General features: G+C 64.2%; 1 protein-coding gene across 5 annotated transcripts; it reads right to left on the bottom strand.

The window, feature by feature from the left end:
• Window positions 1-1053: 1053 nt before the first annotated feature.
• Window positions 1054-21416, bottom strand: TNK2 (tyrosine kinase non receptor 2). Of its 5 annotated transcripts, XM_063407833.1 has the most exons (17): window positions 21278-21416; window positions 16052-16296; window positions 15630-15921; window positions 11918-12095; window positions 11704-11774; window positions 10298-10510; window positions 10055-10207; window positions 9579-9856; window positions 9377-9503; window positions 9139-9285; window positions 8700-8794; window positions 5780-5974; window positions 4309-4400; window positions 2216-3531; window positions 1678-1773; window positions 1461-1588; window positions 1054-1355 (listed from the first exon to the last, which is right to left on the bottom strand). In XM_063407833.1, the coding sequence occupies exons 2-17, from the start codon at window positions 16246-16248 to the stop codon at window positions 1349-1351; spliced, it is 3585 nt and encodes a 1194-aa protein (XP_063263903.1). In that variant the 5' UTR covers window positions 16249-16296; window positions 21278-21416; the 3' UTR covers window positions 1054-1348. The 5 variants fall into 5 exon arrangements, with proteins under 5 accessions (XP_063263903.1, XP_063263904.1, XP_063263906.1 ...); XM_063407834.1 differs by lacking the exon at window positions 16052-16296 and having other exon boundaries at window positions 21278-21404; XM_063407836.1 differs by lacking the exons at window positions 15630-15921; window positions 16052-16296 and having other exon boundaries at window positions 21278-21411.
• Window positions 21417-22287: the final 871 nt, after the last annotated feature.

Genomic DNA, 22287 nt, shown 5'->3' with positions numbered 1-22287 from the left:
GTCTCATCCAGCTCCAGGATTACTTAAGGGGAGGGAATAAAGTGATGATGTTGTGCCCTCCTTGCTTCACTGACAGCCCTGCCACGGTGGCTGCACCTCACACAGGAAAAGAGAAGCACAGAGCCCCAAGCAGCGGCGTGTGACTGTGCTCACAACAGCACCAGCTCCCTGTCCCCACAGTCAGGGAGGGCCAGGGGAGCAGAGCTCAGGGAGCTGTGGATGCACAGGATCTGGCCAGGTACCATCTGCCACAGGGATGGATCCGTGGTCATGCCAAGGCAGCCCTTCCTCACTGAGTATGGCAGGGTCTCTCCTCTGAAGCCACCAGCTCTGGAGCAGAGTATCCTGGAGAGAAGGTACCACCACCATCAATGGAGCTGGTGGGTTTGGGCACCAAGATCCTCCTCCACCCCATCCCAAGATCCCTTCCTGATGCTGCTAGAAGGCAGCACTGCAGGAAACCCAGCTAAGGGGCTCGGATACCCACATGGAGGGGGGAGTGAGCACTGACCCCGGCTCTGACCCCACAGGAGCCACCCCTCCACTCCCGCACCTGCTCCGGGCTCCGTCTGCACACGGTTGCACAACAGCCCTGCGTGGGTGGGGGCGACGCCGTCCCGCCACTCCCTGCCTGGGCATGAGTCAGGCGGCAGCCGGGAGCCGCGGGGCACCGGGCAGGGGGGGCCCGGCTGCGGGGGGCTCCCCTGCAGGCAAGCACTGCCCACTCACAGCAGGCAAAACCATGCCCAGCCTTCAAGCTTTGGGCCTTGGGGTGGGACATACTGTGACTAAATCCATCAGCCCTGGATGGGGAGAACTTTGCACCCTAAAGCAGCCTGGGAGGACTCAGCAGGAGGTTTTATAGGTACACATGTCACACAGCTTCCTGGGGATCCCCGGAGTCTGTGCATCCCTTCCCTGAGCTTCATCCCACAGTGGATCTCAAGGGTCATAGTCCCAGCTGCCTGCAGGGAGGAACCAGCACCCACAGAGATGTAGCCTGTCCCTGTGTGTTGGCAGGGATAAACCTGGGAGACAGCCATAGGCACCCTCCTCCTCTCCATAGAATATTTTTATATATATACATAATATATATATATTAAAATTACATTTCTCTTTACAAAAACAATTCAACAAGGGGCCAGGGGATGGAACCCATTGCCAAGGCCACGGCACAGTCACCCTGGAAAGTCTGTGGCACAAGGCAGGGTCTCTTTTGGGGTGTCTCCACCCTCAAGTGGGGCTCAGTCCAGAGTCCTGCAGCAGGTTGTGTGGGTGGAGGCGGCAGGGCTGGTCCTTTGGCGAGACGCCTGCTCCAGATCCAACGCAGCTCACCCCGTCCCTGCTGTCACCACCTGTAAGGAGAGGACAGGACATGAACTCAGGAGGGGTGATTGTGCCGGCCTGCCCACAGCAGTGTGGCATGGAGAACTGTCCCCCCAGAACATCCATGTCCCTACTTCTGGCGGGTGGCGCTGTAGGGATCGAGGAGGTGGGAGCTGGCCTGTGCCAGGTTCCAGTCGAACATCTCCAGCACCCGCTGGCACTCACCACGGGACTTCAGCCCCAGGCAGAAGAGCTGCTCCACCTGCAAGGGGACAGCGCATGGCCAGAGGGGTGACAGGGGTGCCACCACTCTTGCTGGAGCCAGGACAAGGGAACAGGGGTGTGCTGTACCTTCAGGTACTGGATAGCCCGCTGGATGCTCCAGCCATGCTTCTGCAGGGCTGCCTGGCACTCCTCGGTGGTCACACCATGCACCGTGTCCTGCACCTGGTGGGGAGCTTGTGGTCACTGTCTGCTGCCACCCCTGGACAGCAAAAAGCCTGTGACTGAAGCAGGGGACCACTGGGCCTGCCCTCAATTCCTGGTTTTGTCTTCAGGGAGCATTATCAACCTGGAGCTGGGATCATTCTCATCCCTGGGAGTTTAAATCTCTCCTGGGCTTGTGGGCCACAGTATCCCCAGCCTAAAGATACCAAGGGGACCATAGCAGCAGCCACCTTCCCCCTCCCCAAGGCCTTCAACTCCCATTTTGGCATTGCAGTGGCATTTATGTCACCCTGCACATCTGAGGCTTTCTTGTAGCCAATCCCCTGGGATTGAACTTTTGGACACTGAGGCACAGGGTGGGGAAAGCTCTTGCCCAAGTGAGCGAGGGCTACTCTTGCCCATGTGAGCCCACTCCCCATGGATGCTGGGGGATGACTCTTACCAGCCGGATCTTGTCAGCAGGACGGCAAACATCTGGCCCGTCGTAAACGATCTTCTGGAGGCTGCAGGAGGCTTTCACCAGGCACTTGGGCCCAGGGTTGCTGTTGTTGGAGGAAAAGTTGGCCTTGCAGTCTGGCAGTGGCTGCTGCACCATAGGACGGACGGTGGCTGTGGTGACCTGGCGGGATGCTGGCACCTCCTCGGGGCTTTTAGCCTCCTTGAAAAACTTCTCGTACTTGTCCAGGTAGGCAGGGCGCTCGGGCAGCAGGTAGTAGTGGGTGCTGCTGACCTTCTGCCCATCCTTCACGATGGGCAGGATGCAGGGTCCCTTGGAGCAGTCCTTGCCCTGCGCCTGGATGACCTTGGGGGTGGCGTACTTAGGGTCGAGGGCGAAGCTCTGTGTGGTGGGCATGGGCTTCCCTGGTGAGGTGGAGAGGCAGGAGCAGAGGGCAGCACGTTGCTGGGGGGAGCCCACCTGCAGAGCCATGGGGCTGGGTGTCCGGGAAGTGGGCTGGGACAGTGGGTCCCGCGGGGGGATCTGGGGCGGCCGGTCCTCCTCGCCCCCCGAAGCTGGGGAAAGGTCCCCTGACCAGCGCCCAGGCTCATTGCGGCGAAGGGGCCGGGGCGGGATGGGGACACGGGGAGGGATCTGGGGCTTGTCGTCAGCTGGAGCAGCCGGTCCCAGGGGGACATTGAGCCTCTTCATGCACTCCTGCTGCAGCTCCTCAAAGAGCTCGGTGGTCTGCGTCATGCTGGGCTGTTTGGTCTCCTTGGGGGGCAGGAAGAGGTTGTCCTCCAGTGCTGGTCCCCGTTCACTCTCATCCACAAAGCCGTAGTTGGTCTTGCCCCGCCGGCTTGGGGGGCTGGTGATAGAGCAGACCTCAATATCGTCCTCATCCTGTGCCACGTCATCGTAGGCAGGCGGCGGGGGCAAGGGCCGGGCATCCCAGTCCACCACCGGCGTGGGGTGGAGTGGCCGAGGGAGAGCCCGTGTGGGGCTCTGTGGTGGGGTCTTGTCCAGCAGAGAGCAGGCCTCCATGGCCAGCTTGGCTAATGATGGGGCTGTCAGCTCCCCCACCGGAGAGGGGCTGCCCTGGGGCACTTCCTCCCCAAAGTCAATGAGGGTCACCTCGCTGCTTGCCGGCCCCTCGCTTGCCAGCCGTCCGGGCTGCCGCTCGCCCACCTTGGTGCCCGGTACTCGTGCTGATGGCTTGGCCGGCCGCAGGCCCTTCCCTGTGCCTGGCTTCTTCAGGCAGAGCTTCCGCAGGCCCCCTGGCAGACCCTCCTCCTCCTCACTAACTGGGTCGTAGCAAGGCTCTACAAGGGGACAAAGAGGGATGGTGAGGGTCCCAGCACCCATCCTTAGGGTGCAAGAAGGGGCATCTGCATCTCCAAGCCCCCAAACTACCCCATAGTTTCAGCCCCCTTTACTCCCAAGGCATACTAGGGCACCTGCCCCAGGCCACCCAGGTAAGACAGAAAAGAAAGAGGGTGTGAAGAAAGGACAGCAGCACCCAAAGAAGCCCAACTTACTGGTGAGCAGGACGGTAGGCTGAGGTGGGCGTGGAGGAGGCTGCCCTGCAGAAGAGAGAACCCAAGAGAAGGGGAAGCATAGGGTGAACACAGAAGCGGCAGCCAGGGTGCTTGTTAATGGGGTGCGTGCTTTGTTGTGTCCCCCTTCACTGGTGGAGCATGGGGAGGATGCTGGTGGGAAGCACTCCCAAGGAAAACCTGTAGGTTTATGAGGATTGGGGCACACGCACAGCATCTGAGTTCCCTCCCCATGGCAGCTCCGCTGACATCCCCCACACCAAGGAGCCCAGCTGCAGGAGGCTGGGAGGGGACAAGGGACTCAGCTGAAGGAAGGAGTCCCTTGGGCAGAGTCCAGCCAGGCAGAGCCACCAGCCACCCACGCTGCTGGCAGTGGCGCATAGCCAGGTGACAACACGCCCCATCAGCCCAGCTTTCCCTGCTCTGCAAAAAGCAAGTGCCAGCAGAGAGACAGAAAGGAGAGGCCCATCACCCCGGCAGCAGGGTACAGGGATGGAGGCTTTGTGCAGCTGATGGGCAGGAGGAAGGAGAAAAGCCACTCACTTTTAGCCCTTCCTGGAAGCTGTGTAGGTCTGGCAGCACTCGGGTCCACACCTAAAATGTCAGGAGGGTCCATGGGATTTCCCAGGTACAGCCTGTAGGGAGAGAGGAGAGTGCCTGGGAGTCAGAAGGGGCCATGTGGGATCCCTCACTCCTCAGGCTTGTGCCTTGGGACATCTCACAGCTCCTCCACCACACAACCACGCCTGGCAAGTACCGTTCCTGTGAGTGCTGAGGTAACACACCCCAGAGGGGTGTTCCAGTGCTGCGGCACAGAGCCTGGTGCCGTCCCAGTACCATCCCACCCACCTCCGGCTCCACGTGCATCTGTGGCTGCCTGCGCTGTGCCCAGGGCACTGCAAGCAGGGCGCTGTGTCCAGGGTACTCGCACAGCCCAGGACACCCCTCCAATGCTGTGCCCCGGGCAGGATGCCCCGGTGCCGTGCGCCCATGGGTGCCGGGAGGCCCGGGCGAGCCGTCGCAAGCCAGGGAGCCGGCGGGAGGCGGCGCAGCCCGAAGGCCTGGGCGTGTGCCGAGCTCGGTGCGTTCCCGGCAGCGCGGGCAGCACGTACCCAGCACCCGTGCCCACGCAGCGGGCGCGGGGAGGCCTGCCGGGGCACGAGCGCATCCGCGTGCACGGCGCCTCCGTTCAGCCTCCTCCGTGACACGGGCTGCCGTGGAGGGGTCAGTCTGGGACTGAGGGCACCGGCAGAGCTGTCCCAGGCCTGGATAACGAACAGCAGTTGGGATTATGATCCCAGGGGATGGATTGAGCCTAGTGAAGGAGCTGGACCTACCCATCAGGAGCTTTCCAGTTCTTGAAATCCTCTCCTGGCCCCCATCACACTGACCTCCCACAGCCCTCCAGCCCAGTGCTAGCAGAGACCCCCACATGCTCCCTGCCAAGGCGCTCCTGTTGTCACACAACCAATCCCTCCTGGCAGAGAGTATGTGGGACAATGGACCACAAGCACCCTACCCCCATCACAGTCCAGCCAAGTGCCTTTTGATAGAGCAGGGTGGAGAAAAAAATCATTTTGGTGGATTTTTTTCATGTTTTGCTTTTCAAAAAGACTCATGCTGTTAGAAGCGTGGGGACAGGCTGCAAGCCGCGCACATTTAGCAGCCCTGGGACACCCCAAAAGTGTTTTGGGGTACTGTGGCCACCTCTGGGGTGGTGCTTACCGATGTCTCCCTGCCCCAGGACAGCCACAAATGTCTTCCCACTGAGACAGCCACAAGCACAGCAGGCCCCCACATCCCTAAGCCCATTAGTAGGAAGAGGCAAGGAAATTAGTCCAGCTGCAGGGACCCTACCCAGAGCTACCATTCCCAATAGAGCAGGGGTGGAAAGAGATGCTTCACGGGGGGAAAGGAGGGCAGTAGCCAAGCCGCGTCTTGCTCCCAAGCCCAGAGGGCAGCGGGGAAGGGAGGGAGCAGGCAGAGGATGCAGAGAAGACAAAAAGTTTCTTACTCATCAATTTTATCGGGAAACCCCCAGCAGTGCTGTGGGTTGGTGTCTCCATGGCCTGTGTGGATGAAGCTGTTTTTAAGCGGCTGGCTGATGTCGTGGGCTGACAGCCCTGCCACCGAGGTCACCGTGTTTCGGGGAAATTGGCCCACTTTTAGGGTCCGTTTATTCTGACCCCGCCACCAGTAATTCTCGGCCCTAAGGAATAAAAAGGACCTCGTTACTGATGAGGGGATGGGAGGTTGACACATGCCTGCCCCAGTGATGGGGAGGAGGCAAGGTGACTTGTCCGAGTGCACAAAGGCATATGGTGACAACTGGGAAGGGACCCTGGGTGCCCAGGATCCCAACCCCACACTGGCAGTACGCTTTGGCTCCCACCCCACCTGGTTCCTGCACCTGGTGGTGCTGGGAATGCAAGTAGTGGGGAACAAAGCTCCATGCTTGTGTCCCAAAAGATATGCCCCTTCCTCCTCCTTGCTGCCTCAAGTTATGGAGCCTTGGGGTGATGCCTGCTCCAAGCTCTTTGTCACCAATCCCTCTGTGCCCCATGCACTAAAGGATGGCACAGGGAACACACTTGGCATCCGATGGGGGCCCACATGGGGACAGTTGTCTCTGGGGTCTTCCTCACTCCCTTCCTACATTACCATTACTACATACCCTGTCCAGGCTTGTGCGGGCAGGGGGAGATGGGCAGAAAGACAAGTGGTGGGCTCAGGCTGTCAGTCTTCCTGGAGCCCTCTGAGTGGCCCAAGCCACCCTGTGGTACTGTCCCCAGTGTGTCCCCGAGGAGCTGCCTAGGATGCAGCCACTTCTGGGGAAGAGGAGGTGGTCATCTAACCCAGAGGGACTGGTGGGGGGGAATAGGGATGGGGCAGGGAAAGGCATCCCAAGTGTCGTACCCCACCCAGCACTGTGCCAATTAAATGGCGGGGGAGCTCTGACCCTAAGCTACTCCCCTGCCAGTCAGGGCCCTCTACTCCCCACGGGCAGGGTGTGCTGCGGGCAGGGGGCAGTGGCGGTGTGGGTGCCAGCCTGGCGAGGCTGGCACCGGCCCCAGAGTTTCCTGGAGTCACCTGTGAGTCACCCCCGGCCACCAGCTCAGCCCTTTTCCTGTTTACCCTCCCGCTGCCGCCAGCCCGCCGCCTTACTCAGCGTCGGGACCCCTCGGCAGAGCCCCGGCAGAGCCCACCCGGTACCGGGCACCCTCCCTCCGCCGCGGCAGGCTGGGGGAGGTGGGGGAGCAGCTCCCCTCCCCGAAGGGCTCCTCCACTCGCCCTCCCTGCGCCCCTCACCGCCACATCCCGGCGAAGGGATGCTGCAGCCGGGCCACCCCTCCACTCTCCCTGCTCCCAGCCTCGGTCCCACCGAACCCGAGCTCGGACCCCCGGCACAAACCCGCTCCGGTGCTGCCCTGGCTCCTCTCCCCGCGGCAGCCCCCTCCCACGAGCGGCTGGGTCCCCGGGGGGCTTTCAGGGAGGTCCCTGCCCCTGCCCACACACACGTACGCACACCCGGCGCCCGCCGAACGACAGGCAGGGGCTTGAAAAGGGGTGGGGGGGTGTTTACGGTGCCTCGGGCGGCCTCGGCAGGGCCGGATGCGGCCCCCGGCAGGAGCCCCCCCCTTTCCCCCGCCAGCTCTGCCCGGGCATCCCCACAAGCAGCGCGCTGAGGGGCGGCTGCAGCCAGGGAAACTGAGGCACGGGGAAGGGGCTCCCCTCCGGGAGTATCGGCAGTCGATGGGGCTTCTGGCATCCCCCCAGCTGCTGAACCCACCGCGTGTACCCTGAGTCTGCACCCCAAAAACTCACCCACCGGGGGTCACCGAGAACCGGCGAACCTCGGGGAAACGGAGGCAGGGGAAGCTGCGCCCCGGCTCTACTCCACTCCCGGCAATTCCCGCCCGACGGGCAACCTCCACCCCTCTTCCCGCTCCATCCTGCCCTCCGCGGCTCACCTGGGGCCGGCGGCGGGGCGGGGGGCGCGGACCCGCAGCCCGGCCGCGATGCGGCGGCACGGACGATGTAGGCGCTCTGGCGCGGCCGCGCCGCCCTCCGCCGCTCCTTCCCTCCCTCCGCCGACGCTGCTTCCCCTCCCCTCCCCTCCCTGCAATTAAACTGCCAGACCCTGGGCAAGAGTCATCCCCGCGGCGGCGGACCGGGAGCAGCCGGTCCCTGCAGACACACAAACCCGGCCTGATTCACCCCGGGTTGTGACTAACCGCGGGGAGCCAGCCCGGGGCGGGGGACCGGGAAGGACGAGGACACAGCCTTCCTCCTCTTCCTCCTCCCCTCGGGGCTGGCAGGCCGGCTGCAGTGCGGGCACACCGAACTCCTTAGGGAGGTCCCCACTCTCCCTCAGCTGGAAGGTGACAGGCACATCCTGGGATAGGGATGCAGGGACAAAAGGGGCTCCTACTCCAGTCCCATGTTCCTGGGGCGGTGGAGGGGCTGGCTGTGCCCTGGCACGGTCGGCAGGACCAAGGAGCTCACAGCCCAGCGAGTTCTGCCAGCATGGTACCAAGTCCCACGGTGCCTCTCCCAGCCCGATGACAGGAGCACGTCCCCACCACTATCAGCAGGGAGCGGCCCTGGGGCGTGCAGGTTCCCGGGGCAAACCCACGGGCACAGTGGGGTGAGTCAGCAGGGATGGTGCAGGCAGGGCTGTGGGCAGTGTGGGCAGGGCTGTGCCCCCCACACCGGGGTGGCCCCACGATTCTGTGCTGCCTGGGGAACCACAAACATACCAGCTCTGCCCACCCACGGGGTACACAGCCAGGTGTGCTGGGGGCAGAGCCACCCCTTCCCCTCCCTGCTTCCCACAGCTCTGCCAGTGCCCACAGTCCATTCCCTATCCCGCTGGAGGCTGGCAGGCAGTGCACTCCCCACTCTACAACACCTGCCACCCTCCCCTGCAGTACCTGCCCTCAATGACCGTGATGATGTCGTTCATCTGGATGTGCAGCTTGTCCGGCTCCTCAAAGTCCTGCAGCGCTCTCATGTCAGTGGGCTGAGCCTGGGGGAGAGGGGGGTGAGGGTAGGGGATGCAGCCCCCCATGTCCATCCTCTTTTGGGGCCAGGCCCAGCCACAAGGAAGGGAGGGAAGCCCCAGAAATGGACAAGAGACAGCACCACCACTAGCCCCTCCTCAGCTGTCACATCCCTGGGGTGTGTGATGGCAAGGCAGCAACCAGGTGCTGTGACCATGTCACCACCCTCCACTCTCCAGCCTGCAGGGCTGCCTGGCCTGAGCTCCCCATGTCACCTCCCACCTCAGCAATATTCACAGCTCTATCCATGCTTGAGCAGAGCTGGCAGGACAAGGTGCTGGGGCTCCTGTCCCCCTCCCCGTTCACCCACCTCCACCAAGAAGTCTCGCAAGGCCACGAAGGTGGGTCGGTCCTCGGGCTTGTGTGCCCAGCACTGCAGCATGACATTGTAGATGTCCTGGGGACAGTCCTCAGGCCGCGGCAGCCGCTCACCCTCCTTGTCTATCTTGTGCAGGATCTGTTGGACAGGATGAGCTGTCAGGGTACCCCAGAATGCCCTCAGTACCAGCAGGGTGAGGTGAGAGGGAAGATCCCTGCTGTACACCCACCTGGCTGCCATTCAGGCCAATCCAAGGCTCCTGACCATAGGTGAACATCTCCCAGAGGGTCACTCCGAACATCCAGGTGTCACTGGCGTGGGAGAAGGTGCGTGTCTTCAGGCTCTCAGGAGCACACCTAAAAGGGGAAGGACATCAGCATCAGAAGGCCATGGGTGCTCCACCTCCAGGTCTCCCCCTCGCCAAGGCTCACCAGGCAAAGGGGACCTTGCGGTGCTCCTGCATCACGTAGTGATCATCATTTTTGGGCAGTGCCCGCATCAGTCCGAAGTCCCCGATCTTGACGAGCTCATTGGAGGCCAGCAGGATGTTTCGGGCAGCCAGGTCACGGTGGATGAAACGCTTGGACTCCAGATAGGCCATGCCCTTGGCCACTTGGATGGCATACTGGCACAGTGTGGAGATGAGGAAATGGCCCTGGTTCTTCCGCAGGCGGTCCAGGAGGGAGCCCAGCGGGGCCAGCTCTGTCACCTGGGCCATAGGATGAGGACAGCAAGCAGGTCAGCCAGGGCCACCCTGGCTGGGCTGGTTTCCAGCCTTCTTATGTCCCACTGGGGATGCCAGCAGAGGACTTGGGGTACAGACCCAGACCCAGCCTGGCTTTGCTCATGCCATCATGCAGGACTCCCCAGTGGGGATGTCACTGGGGTCCCATCCCCACACACTCACCATCTTCATGGGGTGGGAGAGCACCACGCCATACAGGCGGATGAGGTTCCTGTGGTCCAGGGAGTGCATGGCATTCACCTCCCGGATGAAGTCATCCAGGGCCTCTGGCTGGCTCAGCACATCTGTCTTGAGGCACTTCACTGCCACATTCAGCTATGGCCAAAGCAGGGATGAGCTCCGAAGTGTCTCCCCCAGTGCACGGTCCCAGTGCCTGGCTCCCCACCCCCCAGGGCAGCCCCTCACCGTCTTGCCAGCAGGCGTGCACCACTCGCCGCGGTGCACCACACCAAAGGAGCCGTCACCCAGCTTCTCAAAGATGGAGAGGTCCCGCTCCCGCACGAGGCAGGTGAGGGAGTGCTGGCCCCCAGCTTCAGGGGGGGGTGGTGTGGGGGGCTTGCGGAAGGTGCTCTGGGGCTGGGGCGGCAGCTCTGACTCTGGGCGCTTCCCACTGAACACCTGTGGGACACGGAGGAAGGTGAAATGTGGGCATGGAAACACCCCAGCTGAAAGTGAGACAACCCCTTGCCTCGACTGTACACGCTGGAACCTAGTGATGACCCCTAACTGGTGATGACCCAGAGAAGACTGGTTGTGGGAGAGGGCTCTGTTCCTCCTGCTGCCGGCACACTGAGCTGTGATTCCCGTGGAGGGAAGGGGTTGCTCCTCTTGCAGCAGCTCTGCAGCAGTTCTCCAACAGCCACAGCAAACCAGGCCTATAGCCAGAGGGCCCTGGGCACTCCTTGGCCAGGCTGAGGCCACACAATGTGCCTGGGAACAAAGCCAAGGGAAACCTCCAGCTTGGGCTGAGTGTAGTGACACATCCCTGCAGCGACGTGGGCTTTGCAATGCATCCTGGCTACCATCACTCAGAAGGGATGGGCTCTCCTTCCATCTCCCACAGCTGGGATGGATGATGTGCCCCATGGGACAGGATCTATCCCAGTCCTGATTCAGGGTGCGTGGGGGCTGGGCCCAGCATGTGCCTGGGGTGGGAGGTGGCATTTCTGCTATTTGTTCTTTAATAGGAGTAGCCTTCTATTAAAAGCCCATCTTCATCATGTCCCAGCACAGACAAGTCACTCAGGGGAGAGACCATGGCCCAGTTCCCAGCTGGCAAACTGGGCTCTGCCAAACTCTGCTCTTCTGGGGTACCAGGTGCCATAGGGTGTCAGCAGTACCAGCTTTGGATGGGATGGTATCAGGGCATATGTGAGCATCCCAAGGTCCCCTGTTACAGTGTGCCCCAGCCAGCAGGTACAAGGCTTTGCCCCCTTGCTGTGAGGCACTAGGGTGGGCAGTGTCCTGGGCACCACTGCTGCCCACAGAGCTGTCTGGAGGAAGGCTCTGGTTCACTCGCTGCAAACAAGTTTCCTGATAAAGAGGCAAATAACATGAGGGGAATGAATTTTCCAAGTGCTGGGGTAGCAGGACTGGCCTTTGCTGTGAAGTGACCCAGGAGCCTGAGCGGGACTGGGACACACACACTGGCAGGGTCACACCAGGCATGGATGGCAGGGGCTTCTGCCCATTTCCCTGTCACCCTCCAGGGATGTGGGGGAGCCAGGCACCCTGAAAGGGTACAGGGAGGGGTCCAGCTCTTCCTGTCTACCTGAGTTTCTCTGCCACACCTGTCCCTCTCTCATCCCTACCTTGCTCATCCAGGATTTCCGCTTGCACATGGCTTTCCTCCGCTTCACTGCCTCCCACAGCCGCCGCTGGCCTGCAGGACACAGGGACACAGTGATTGTCACAAGCCAGCTGGGGCAGGGGTCCCCTCCAGCCCCATATGCTCCTTTGGGCTTCCCAAAAGATGCTGCACACGCAGCCAGGGGTAAGGGAAGAGGCCTGGGGGGATGTACACACCGGGGCGTCCCATGCCGATCTTCTCCAGATCCTCATTTTTGACGTACTCGAAGTGGGAGAGGCGTGTGACGTTGAGCTCGTCTCGGATGCGCAGGAAGTACTGCTGCAGCTGCAGCTCAGTCAGCAGCTCCAGCAGCCAGTCTGTGCCCTCCTCTGCCTGCATGCTACAGCTCAGCCTCTGCTGGGACACAATATCGGGTTAGGGGCGACCCTGCTCCACTCCCTCTGCCCTATCCCCACTGGGGAGGCACCCAGGGGAGCTCAGAACCAAGGCTGGGGTGCTGCTGTGAGGGATATTAGTGGAGTCATCTCCTGAGCCTGTCACCACCTCTCTGAGGGAGGCCAGAAGAGGCACCCCAATCAGCAGGACACCCAGAGACAGAAGGGTCCCCCAGTTTGCCCTGTCCTGCCCACAGAAATACTAGCCCACCCCTGCATTCCAGCACAGACTATCCCCTGGTCAGGAGTGCCGAGGACACAGGAGGCAGAAGCTCAGGACAGATGTGCTTGCCCAATTCCCTCTGCTCAGCTGGAAGGGCTGAGCAGGGAGGTGACAGCTGTCCCCAGCAGGAACAGCCACCTTGACACACTGGCATGCCCGCACACTTGGCTGAGTTGTAGCACAGACTCACAGTGGGTCTCCTCTGCCATGGGAGGTGGCACTCATTGGGCAGACACAGGGAGGGGACAGACAGGGACATGTGGGCCTGTGGAGGGTCCTGTTGCTCCAGTGCTGAGGTACAGAGCACCCCAGTGCTGCTGGCATCAGCCTCCAGCCGTGCCAGGACACAGAGAGGAAGGGCTGGAGCCCCACGCTCCCCTCCCCAGTCCCCATCCCTGCCTGTTGTCCCTACTCTCCCCTACTTTAACCACCACCTTTCTGGAGAGGGATATAGCTCTGCCTCCTCCTGCTGAGAGCGGGCGGGAGGTTGGGACCCCCCCATCCCAGCTGCACAGCGTGGCAGCCCCCTCCATCCTCTCCTCTTCCCCGGGAGACGCCATGGCCCCTGGCGTCTTCACCCGCTGTGCTCGGCTCCCTGGGCCGCGTCACCGCAATTACAGTCCTCGGCACTGGGCTAAAAATACGGCGGGCGCGGCGAGCAGCTGGGCACGGGGGCGCACGGGGGCACGCAGGGCCACACGGGGCGAAGGGAGCTGCGGCTCCCCTGCCGCAGGCGACGGGGACACGGCCGGGTGACGGCCAGAGGAGGGTCTGCCCGGGGCGAGGGTCGGCACTTACTCGGTAGAGGCGGAAGCGGGTGAGGAAGGGGAAGGATCGGTGCAAAGCCTGGAAGCGTCGCATCCTGCCTGGCTGCCAGCCCCTGGCAGCGCTGGTGTCCCTTCCCCGGTGCCGGCGTCCCGCGGCGGAGCCCGCTCACTGCAGCCGGGGCACCGGCAGTGCCTTCACTGGCGCTACAGAGATGTCGCCTGGGCTCGACCGCCCCATAGACCCCCCTGGAGCGGGCAGGGGGCTCGGGCTGTCCGTCGGCCGGACGCGGGCTGCGGCTCTGCCCCTCCTTCCATCCGGCTCTCGATCCTCTGGCCGGCCGGCCCTCCCCTTCCCCAACGCAACGGGGCCGGGGCGGGGGGTGGCGGCAGGCAGGGCTGGGGTCACTCCCCTGGCTGGAGCCGCTTCCTGGGGACCCCTCGCTGGCAGCGGGGTCCGGTCCCGGCCGCCTGCCCGCAGCGCTGCCCAGGAGGGTTATTTTCAGCCGGGCTGGGACGCGCGCCCAAGGGGCCGGGCTCCCATCAATGTCCCGCTTTCTCCCTTGTTCGGCGGTCGCCGGCAGCTGGGAGCCCGGACCCCCGCTCCCATTGCCATGGAAACTCGCCCCGGCCTTGGGAAACGCTCCCAGGCCTCAGTTTCCCCCCCAGGAAGCAGAGAGGGAGGGAGGCAGAAGAGACATCCGGCTCTCTGCTCCCCAACCGAGGCCACAGGCATGATGCCAGGGCGATGGGCACTGTGGGGGGAGTTTCTGGCTCGGCAAACATATCCGCTGCCCAGCTGCCAGCCCCCACGGGGCTCTGCCGTGGGCCACCATCAGCACCCTGGGGCTCACTCCCCTTCCCTGGTGGGGCTGGTACCCAACTCCAGCAGTGGTGTCCACCCACAGGCCTCCAGGGAGAACAGCTGGCCACGCCAGCAGCCACAGCATGAGACAGGAAAGACCACAGCAACCTCTTGCCACAGCCCCCCCACCTGCCTGGCCCCCCAAAGCGTGGCCATTGCTGTGCCATGGGGGCAGCTAAGAGGGAGTAAAGTGCATCCCCAAGAGGAGTCTCTGCTGGGGCTTCCACTGCTACTGGGATCCCAGCTGGCACTCGGCAGCAGAAACACCGGGCACAAGAAGCCCATTGACTGGGGACAACTGGGCACAGTGCCCTCGGCACCAACCTCTGCCACGCGCCAGCTTCCCCCGTCCCAGCTCAGGGGACACCGGGGGTGGGGGGGTACCCTGCCTTGACAGAACATCGCCCTCATCACACAGAAATGGCACCCACTGGGACTGGCACCAAGTGCACTGCCTCCTGCATCCCTAAATCCCAGGTGAGGCTGCCCAGTTCAGTGCTCACACCGGGAGTACAGGTTTCCAAAAGGGAGTGGAGAACCTAGCTTTGCCCACCATGCCAGGAGAGGTTCTGTGCCTCAGTTTCCCTCTCTGCAATAGACCCACAGGCACAGGGGAGTGATCCTGCGACCTCGACTCCGAGTTGGGTAAGGAGTCCTGCCAGCGAACTCCCACCCTGAGGTGAGAAGTCACAAATGCCCCAGACCCACTTCACAGTCGCTGCTTGGCCCCTGGTGCCCTGCACGCCCCTGCCATGCACACCCATCCCTGCAGCGCCCTAACGCGCCCTACGTGCACCCAGGCTCATGCACGGTGCGCGGTGAGGATGCTCACGTGCACCCCGGGACCACACAGGAGCAATCCCCCCGCCACCTGCACAACCGCAGCCGCGGCCCCCGCTCGTCCCCTCCGCCAGCCCCGGCTGCCGCCCTGCCCGGCCGCACGTGCGCAAACACCGCGCCGCCGCCGGCACCGTCCCGCTCCCGCCTCCGCCCGACGCGCACCTGGAGCCGCCGGCCCCTGCGCGCCCACGGGTGCCCACCCCCGCCGTGGCATGTTCGTCGCCTCCCCGCTTGCCTGGCAGCGCACACACCCGTCCGAGCTGGCATGTGGGAGGTCAGTCCTCCCCCCTTTCCCCTTCCCTCCCCCCATTACATCTGTCCCTAGTGACACAATACCTGTCCTACACCTCAAGCCCGCTGCACCCACACATCCTCCACATCCATGCAAAGCCTGACATCCCCCAGGGACACACCATGCGGGGATGGCAGCCTGCGGGGCCACCGTCTGGTTACAGTGCTGCAGCTGGCGGATGGCATCCTGTGCTGGGCACCGTGCCCCCCCTCCACGAGCTGTGCCAGGCTTGGCTGAGCCTGGCTGCCACACCATTCCCCCGTGCCTCAGTTTCCCCAGCAAGAAGCAGCAGGCAGACCCCCTCCCGTGGGTGAGGATGGGAGCACAGCCGAGCAAGGGGGGCTGTCATGCTGCCCCGGATGCTGTGAGGTACGGCACATTCCAGGGGGGAGATGCCATGCAGGGACTCCCTGTGCTCCGTGTCAGCTGCCAAGCCATGCCCATCCTGGGGCCACCAAGCACAGCCAGGTGCCCGCCGCTGCTCCCCTCTACCGATCCCCCCCACTGACCCGCCGGCACGGCATGCCCGGGGCGATGTCCTGCCGGGGGGGCGGCGTGGGGCGCCTGCTGCCCAGCCGCAGGGCCCGCTGCCCGGTGCTGTCCGAGAAGCTGTGGGGCAAGGGGCCGTGCATTTCCTCCTCCTCCTCGGCGCTGCTCAAGCGCTGGTAGTCGCATCTCTCGCCCATGGCTGAGGCGGCGGCTGCGGCGCAGCGGCGAGCGGGGGGCTCTGCGGAGACGCCCGCGTCTGCCTGGGGGCGGCGAGGGCTGGAGCCGGGTTTGGGATCACATGGCAGAAAGTTGCTGCAGTTCCGGAAAACAGCGAGAGGGTGAAGGTGACCGCGACGGCAATGGTGGGGGTTGGGGGGGGAGGATGGATGGAAGGATGCAGACGAAAAGGGAAAATAGAAGCCCCTTGAGCGCTTGTCCTCACCCCAGTCCCAGCCTGGCAGCACTGTCTTCCTCCCGGCGCGGCAGCCCAGCCGCCCACCTTCTGTCCCTGCTCCGGCTCCTGAGAGGAGAGGTGGTGGCATCGCCGCCAGCGCCGCGCTCGCTGCCCCCTTCTCCCCGCACCCCGGCACGGTGCACCAGGCAGCCGGGCGGAGGAGGAGGAGGATGAGGGGGGACCATCGTCAAGCAGCCGGGGCTCTATGGCAGACAGGATGGGTAGGGAGGCACCTGCAGAGGGATGAGGGGGGGCTCTGGCGCTGGCAGTACCGCCAGCATCCCTCCCGTTTCCCTGCGCAGGCAGAGGGGGATGGGATGCACCGGGAAGATGGCTGCTCCGCAGCGACCGGCAGCGCTGGCGCAAGCACGGCAGGGCTGGGACCGAGCCAGGCCCCGGGGGATGCCGCTGGCATGGGGGTCCGAAGGCCACGCCAGGATCAATCCTCTCCCTCCACCCCCTCGCAGGGGGCTGGGGGTCTCCTAGACCTCTGCCAGGCGCTGCTGCAGCTGGCACAGCCCCGCGCAGGGAGCCACCCCCCTGGATGGGGAACGTACCCATCGGGACTGGCCTGTACCCCAGCGCTGACCAGCCACAATCCCTCTCCCAGCCTCCGGACCAGAGCTGTAAGCAGGTTGAAATCGGGAGGGGAGGGTTGGGGGGCTTGGTGGGGCTGCAGCCCCCTCAAAGACCCCTGTGACCTGCCTGTCCTTTGGGGCACAGCAGAGTCCCCAGGGACCAATTCGCTCTTCATGCCAACACCACAGGGCATGGTGCCCCATTCTGACCCCCAGAAGCACCCTCACGATCCATCACTGTTCCCCCCATAGAGCCCCAAGAACCTGGTATAGCCACAGGAGTGACACCAGGCTGCCAACGTGCCAAGGCAGGGGGCTGCAGGGGGCAAGAGCAAGTCCTGCCTCCCCTTCCCCTCTCCCTGCTCCAGAGAAACAAACACCCCCAGTCCCAGTGGGCATCTGCCCTGGCTGAGGGACCGGGCGGGGACAGCCCCTTGGCGACTCCTCCTGCCATTCCACGGAGGTGAGCTCAGCCGTGGAGCCGAGGCGGGCCGAGCCTGCGGCGTGGGAGCAGCAGCCGCCCCCGCGCACGGCCCGCCGGCGTCACCGCGCTGGCACGCCACAGGACGGTGACTGATGCACGTGCTATGCCACCTTCCCTCCGGAACCAGCCGCCCTGTGCTACCCCCCAAAACCCTCACCAGCCTGCCCGGGGAAGGCGATGCTGTGGGGAGGAGAAGGGACAGTCCCTGTCCCCACAGCCCTGGGCATGGATTTGGGTCACACCCCCACACGTCGGGTCCTCCTGGCCTGCCCAAGCTTAACTGACACCAAAATGATTAGGTACCCCACAAAGGGACAAATGGCATCGTGCCCTGCCAGCCTTGACTCACCTGCCTGCAATTCCCACCCTGCGGGGGGGTCCCACCACAACGACAACCACTGAATGGAGTGCACTGTCTTCTACCCTCCAGGGTGACAGTCACACTGAACACAAGGTGTCCTCCCCTCTGTGGGGACACTGGTGCTCCCCAGCCCTCTGGGACACTACACTTGGCCCCACATCCCTGGGACCAGTGCCACAGCATCCCCCACGTCCACCACCCCGCACAGAGGGCCCCAGAAAGTGGTGGGTCCCTGAAACAAGCTCCCAGAGGGGGATGGGGGCCCCCACTCACCTCCATCACATCACCCTGCTCGCTGTCACAGCCCGCCTGCCACCTTCCTGCCACCTTCCTGGCAGCTGTGTCGCCTGGAAGTGATCTCACTGACTGCGGCGGCAGCAGGGCAGCCGCACCGTCGTCCCGGGCTGGCTTGCTCAGCCCTGGCAGGGCCCCGAGGGCGGCCCCAGATTGTGGTGACACACTCCCCGGCCCGGCTGCCACGGCGCAGGTGTGCAGACACGCACAAATCCACGCGCACAAACACACCCGGCTCCCGCCAGAGGCAGGGCACCCGCCTGCATCCTGCCCACCTGTGAGATGCTGCTGCCACCCAGCTCCCAGGGGACCGTCCCCAGCCCCTCTCTGGACTGTGCCACCCCACGTGCCCCCATACCAGTAGGTGCTTTACCTCCCTCGGTGCTGGCACCTGATGGTGCTTGGTTGGCTGGATGGAGCAAGCAGGAGGTCTCGGGGGGCCAGCACGGAGGCCTGGTGATCCCTGTGGCAGGGGTGGCCGGGGAGGCCGAGGTGCCAGGTTCCTCCTCTCTGCCATCTCTGGGCTCCCAGAGCCTGGCCCCATGGCCTGATCCTGCTGCCCAGCACAGAGCATCCCCTGCTGTGAGCCCCTGCCTGCAGCAGTGGCTGTGAGGGAAGGAAAGACACAGGCATGTGCCCCCCCACCCCCGCCCAGCACAACCCAATCCCCTCCCTAAGCCTCTTTCCTCTGCTAAATCCGCTCTGCAGGTCGAGCTGGGGCGGGCTTAGCTTGTCTTGCACCTCCCAGCTCGGCAGCATGGGCAGCAATTGCTGACCCCATAACTGATCCTCACCTCAGCCCCAAGCTCTCCCACCAAGGCAGGGTCACAGTGCAGTGTTTTGGGGGACAAACATGCAAAGCAACAGTTCCTGGCACCCTCCTTGCTGGGGAGGTGGAGAAGTCAGCAGGCCTGGCATCACCGAGCCCTGGTGTCAGTGACACAGTAGGGACCTTGTCACCTTGCCTCAGTGCAAGGCTGGTTTGTGCCTGCCAGCCCCCCACACTGATCTCACCTGGGCCACAGGGACAGCACTGTGGGGTCCCTTAGCAGTGCCAGCCCCCGTGTCACAGCGAAATGGGCACTGTTTGAGGGGGCAAACCGTCAGGGCTCAGGTGACACCTGGGGTGAAGTGAGAGCGCTCAGAATGGGCCTCCCTGCCTGGCACCCCAGATGCTCCAGACTTCCTGGGGGTTAAGGTAAAGGTTAAGGAAGTCTCTGTGCACCTAGACTCATGAGTCTGCCAAGGCAGTTGGAAGAGCCTTTGTGGATCTGCCCCCCAGGTGAGCTTTGCCCCCAGTCCGGCCAGGGAAGGGGGACACCAGGATGCACCCTGAGCCCTGGGTCCAAGCAGCCCCTCCACCCTGGGGTGCTGCCTGCAGTACCCCCATCTCCACTCCAGTACAGGATGTGTACTTGGGCCAGGCTGCAGCTGGCACAAAACGAGTTTGTCAGGTCTCAGGCCAGATTGGCACAAAGCCACATCCACACAGCAGCATCTCCCCTTCGGGCTGGGAGCAGGGGAGTTGGGACCCCTAGAGCTGGAAGGAGGGATGAAGGCTCAACCCCGCAGTTCCCCAGCACCAGAGCAGCACAGCATCCTGGCCAGACCATTCAGTCTTTGGCAGTCATTAGCACTAACTGACAGCACTCTAATTAGCTAGGCTGCAGCGGGAACAGTGGCCCTCCCCCAGGGCTGCTCAGCAAAGGGATGGAACAAGACTTTCTCCTAAGCCTTCCTGGCCTGGCAGGGGCTGTGTGTGAAGCAGAGCCTCCTCCTGTCCCCCAAAACCCATACAAGTGGGCAATGCCCCCAGGATACTTTGTCCCTCACGGACACAACTGAAGTCAAAACCCAGGTGGCTCCAGGGGCAGGGACCTCTTGGGGGGAAACTGAGGCACAGTGTCAAGTCTTGCCTGCAGTTGGTTAGGACAGGGCTCGGCTACAAGCTGGTCCTGTGGGGGCTGCTCCTCTGCTTATGAAGGCCCCCCCTTGCCCCGGGGAGGCTGAGTCACAGTGGGACAGCAGGCTGGCAGCTGCCCGAGGAGGAGGAAGGCATCGCCAGCCCCCCCCAGCCATACCCACTACACCCCACCCTGCACTAACAAATACCTGGCTAACGAGGCTCCGGTAGCTGCAGGGGTTGGTAACAGGTTGCACAGCCTGCACAGCCCCCACCCTGCACCCCAGGCCTCGGCGCGGCCCGACGGGGATGCGGAAGCTGCTTCTACCACCGCACTCCCTGCGGGGACCAGTGCGCTCGGGACTGGCAGTGGGAGCAGGGCTGCAGCTGAGGATGGGTGCACAGCACCCGGGCTCCGTCCTGCCCCCTCTCCCTAAACAGGTTCTTGGTAGCACAGACCTGCTCAAAGACACTCCACGAGGCAGGTCCTGTTTTTAGGTGACTCTTGCAAAGCCCACAGCCAAAAAACTTTGTTCAAAGCTTTGCCCTGAGCCAGCTCAATGAACAGCTGAGTAAGAGGGGGGAATGTACAGCCTCCAGAGCCCAGAGTACCTGGCAAGAGGGACACTCTTTGCAGGGTGTTGAGCCGGTGCTTGAGCCCAGCAGCACCGGGACACCCCAGTGCTCCTGCTGCACTAAGCGGCCCCAGGGAGGTGAGGGTGTGGGGAATTGCCAGCGCCAGGCTCTGCCCCAGCCTGTCCTGCCTAGACAGCCCAGCCCCAGAACTGTGCCAGAGACACTGTCCCTGCCTAGGCTGGCCACCTCCAAACCTCCTCCCCAGCTGCTGCTTCAGACTGGGCAAAGGATCTGATCACTCTAGGAGAAGCTGAGCAGGATTTGCCTGGCACAGTGGGATCCTTGTCTGGACTGTCAGCACCACCTTACCAAGTTTAACTTAAAACTTTTATTTAAAAAAGCAAAACAAACAAAGACCAAAAGTACCCAACGGTCCTGGACTGCTCAGAGGAAAATTGCCACATCACAGCTGGACACAGCCACGGTGCTGCGTGCTGGGCTGGTGGTCAGAGGCTCCCTGCACCTCACTGCTGCTCGGGGTTTCAGCCGCAGTACAACACCCCGAGGCACAGGGCTGGCCCCGGAGGACAAGGATCCTCTGTTCAGTGCCACAGCTCCCACGAGCCCAGGGAAGAGGAAGAGCAAAGCTGCCTTTTCTCCAGGAAAAAAAACAAAAACAACCAACCAACCCAACACCTTCCCCCAGCTTCCGCTGTGGTTTAGGAGAGTTCAAGGGCACCAGGCACCCACTCACACCAGACCCTGCTGCCTGCTCTGCCCTGGCAGCTGGAGCAGGAGGTCGGGCATGCTGCCTGCCGGGACTGAGCAGTCCCGCAGTGCCTGGGCACGGGGGCAGCACCGCAGCTCGCAGCGCTGCGGGGCACGGTGCCAACACACCGGCACACTCAGATGGCAGCCGGGCAGAACACGGTGTCAAGCCCCGAACCCACACTGCCCCTCGCAGCACTCCCATGGCGTCCGGCCAATTCAAGCCATGGGGTCGCCCCTCGTTCCTTACCTCTGCGCTCACCGCCACTGCCACCGCATCCTGCGCCGGGTCTGCAGCGTCACCGGAGGGCGAGGACGGGCACGGCGGCACTCCAGACAGCCGGCATAGCAGGCAGGACGAGCCCGCACACCTGCCGGGCCGGGATGCGAAGATCGACGTCGGGGACGTCCGGGACGCGGCTGGGATCGCTCCCGGGGCGGCGGGCACCGGGCACGGGGTGCGGCCTCACACCCGGGCGGACCTCCTGCGGCTCGGGCGGTGTGCCGGGGTCCGAGTGCCGGGGTTGCCGCCGGGGTGCTCCTGCTCCCCCGGGTAGAGCTCGCCCTCCTCCTGCACTCCGCCCCGGGCCTCTCCCTCCTCCTGCCGGCCCCGCCGCACCCACCAGCGGGCGCGGGCCGGGGGGCTCGCCGCGTCCCGCCGCCCCCCGCCGCGCTCCTGCTGCGCCCGCCGGGCCAGGCCCTGCTCCTGCCGGACCTTGGGGCCGTGCTCCTGCACCCCCCGCACCGCGGCCCGCGCCCGCCGCGCCCCGGGGCTGCCGCCCGCCGCCGCCTCCTCCGCGCCCCGCGCCCGCCGCCGCGCCCGCGCCGCCCCCCGCTCCCGGGGCCGCCGCGGCTCCGCGCCCGGCTTGGGGCTGCCGAGGGCGGTGACGGGCCCGGGCCGCTCGCCCCACTCCTGCAGGCTCGTCCGCTCGCCCAGCGGCACCCAGTGCCACCGGCCCGGCCCCCCGCCGGCCCTCGGTTCCCCGCCGCCGGCCACCAGCTCCTGGCCTCGGGGCAGCGCCCCCAGCCCCGCCTCCTGCACGCCGCGAGTGAAGCCCCCCTGCTCCTGCACCCCCGGGGCCACCCCGCCGCCCTCCGGCACCGCCGGGCTCAAACCCCCGCCCTCCGGCACCCCCGGCGCCCCGCTCGCCCCCTGCCCCCGGATGGTGCACGCGGTGCGGGCCCCGCCCCGGCCCCGCACGCTGGGGAACCCCCCCGCGCCGCGCCCCTGGAGCTCCGGAGCTCCGGCTCCGCCGCCCC

The sequence above is a fragment of the Prinia subflava genome, chromosome 11 (assembly GCF_021018805.1).
Source record: "Prinia subflava isolate CZ2003 ecotype Zambia chromosome 11, Cam_Psub_1.2, whole genome shotgun sequence".
Taxonomy (NCBI): domain Eukaryota; kingdom Metazoa; phylum Chordata; class Aves; order Passeriformes; family Cisticolidae; genus Prinia; species Prinia subflava.
The sequence above is the reverse complement of the archived record's forward strand: the minus strand, read 5'-3'. Positions and strand labels throughout refer to the sequence as shown.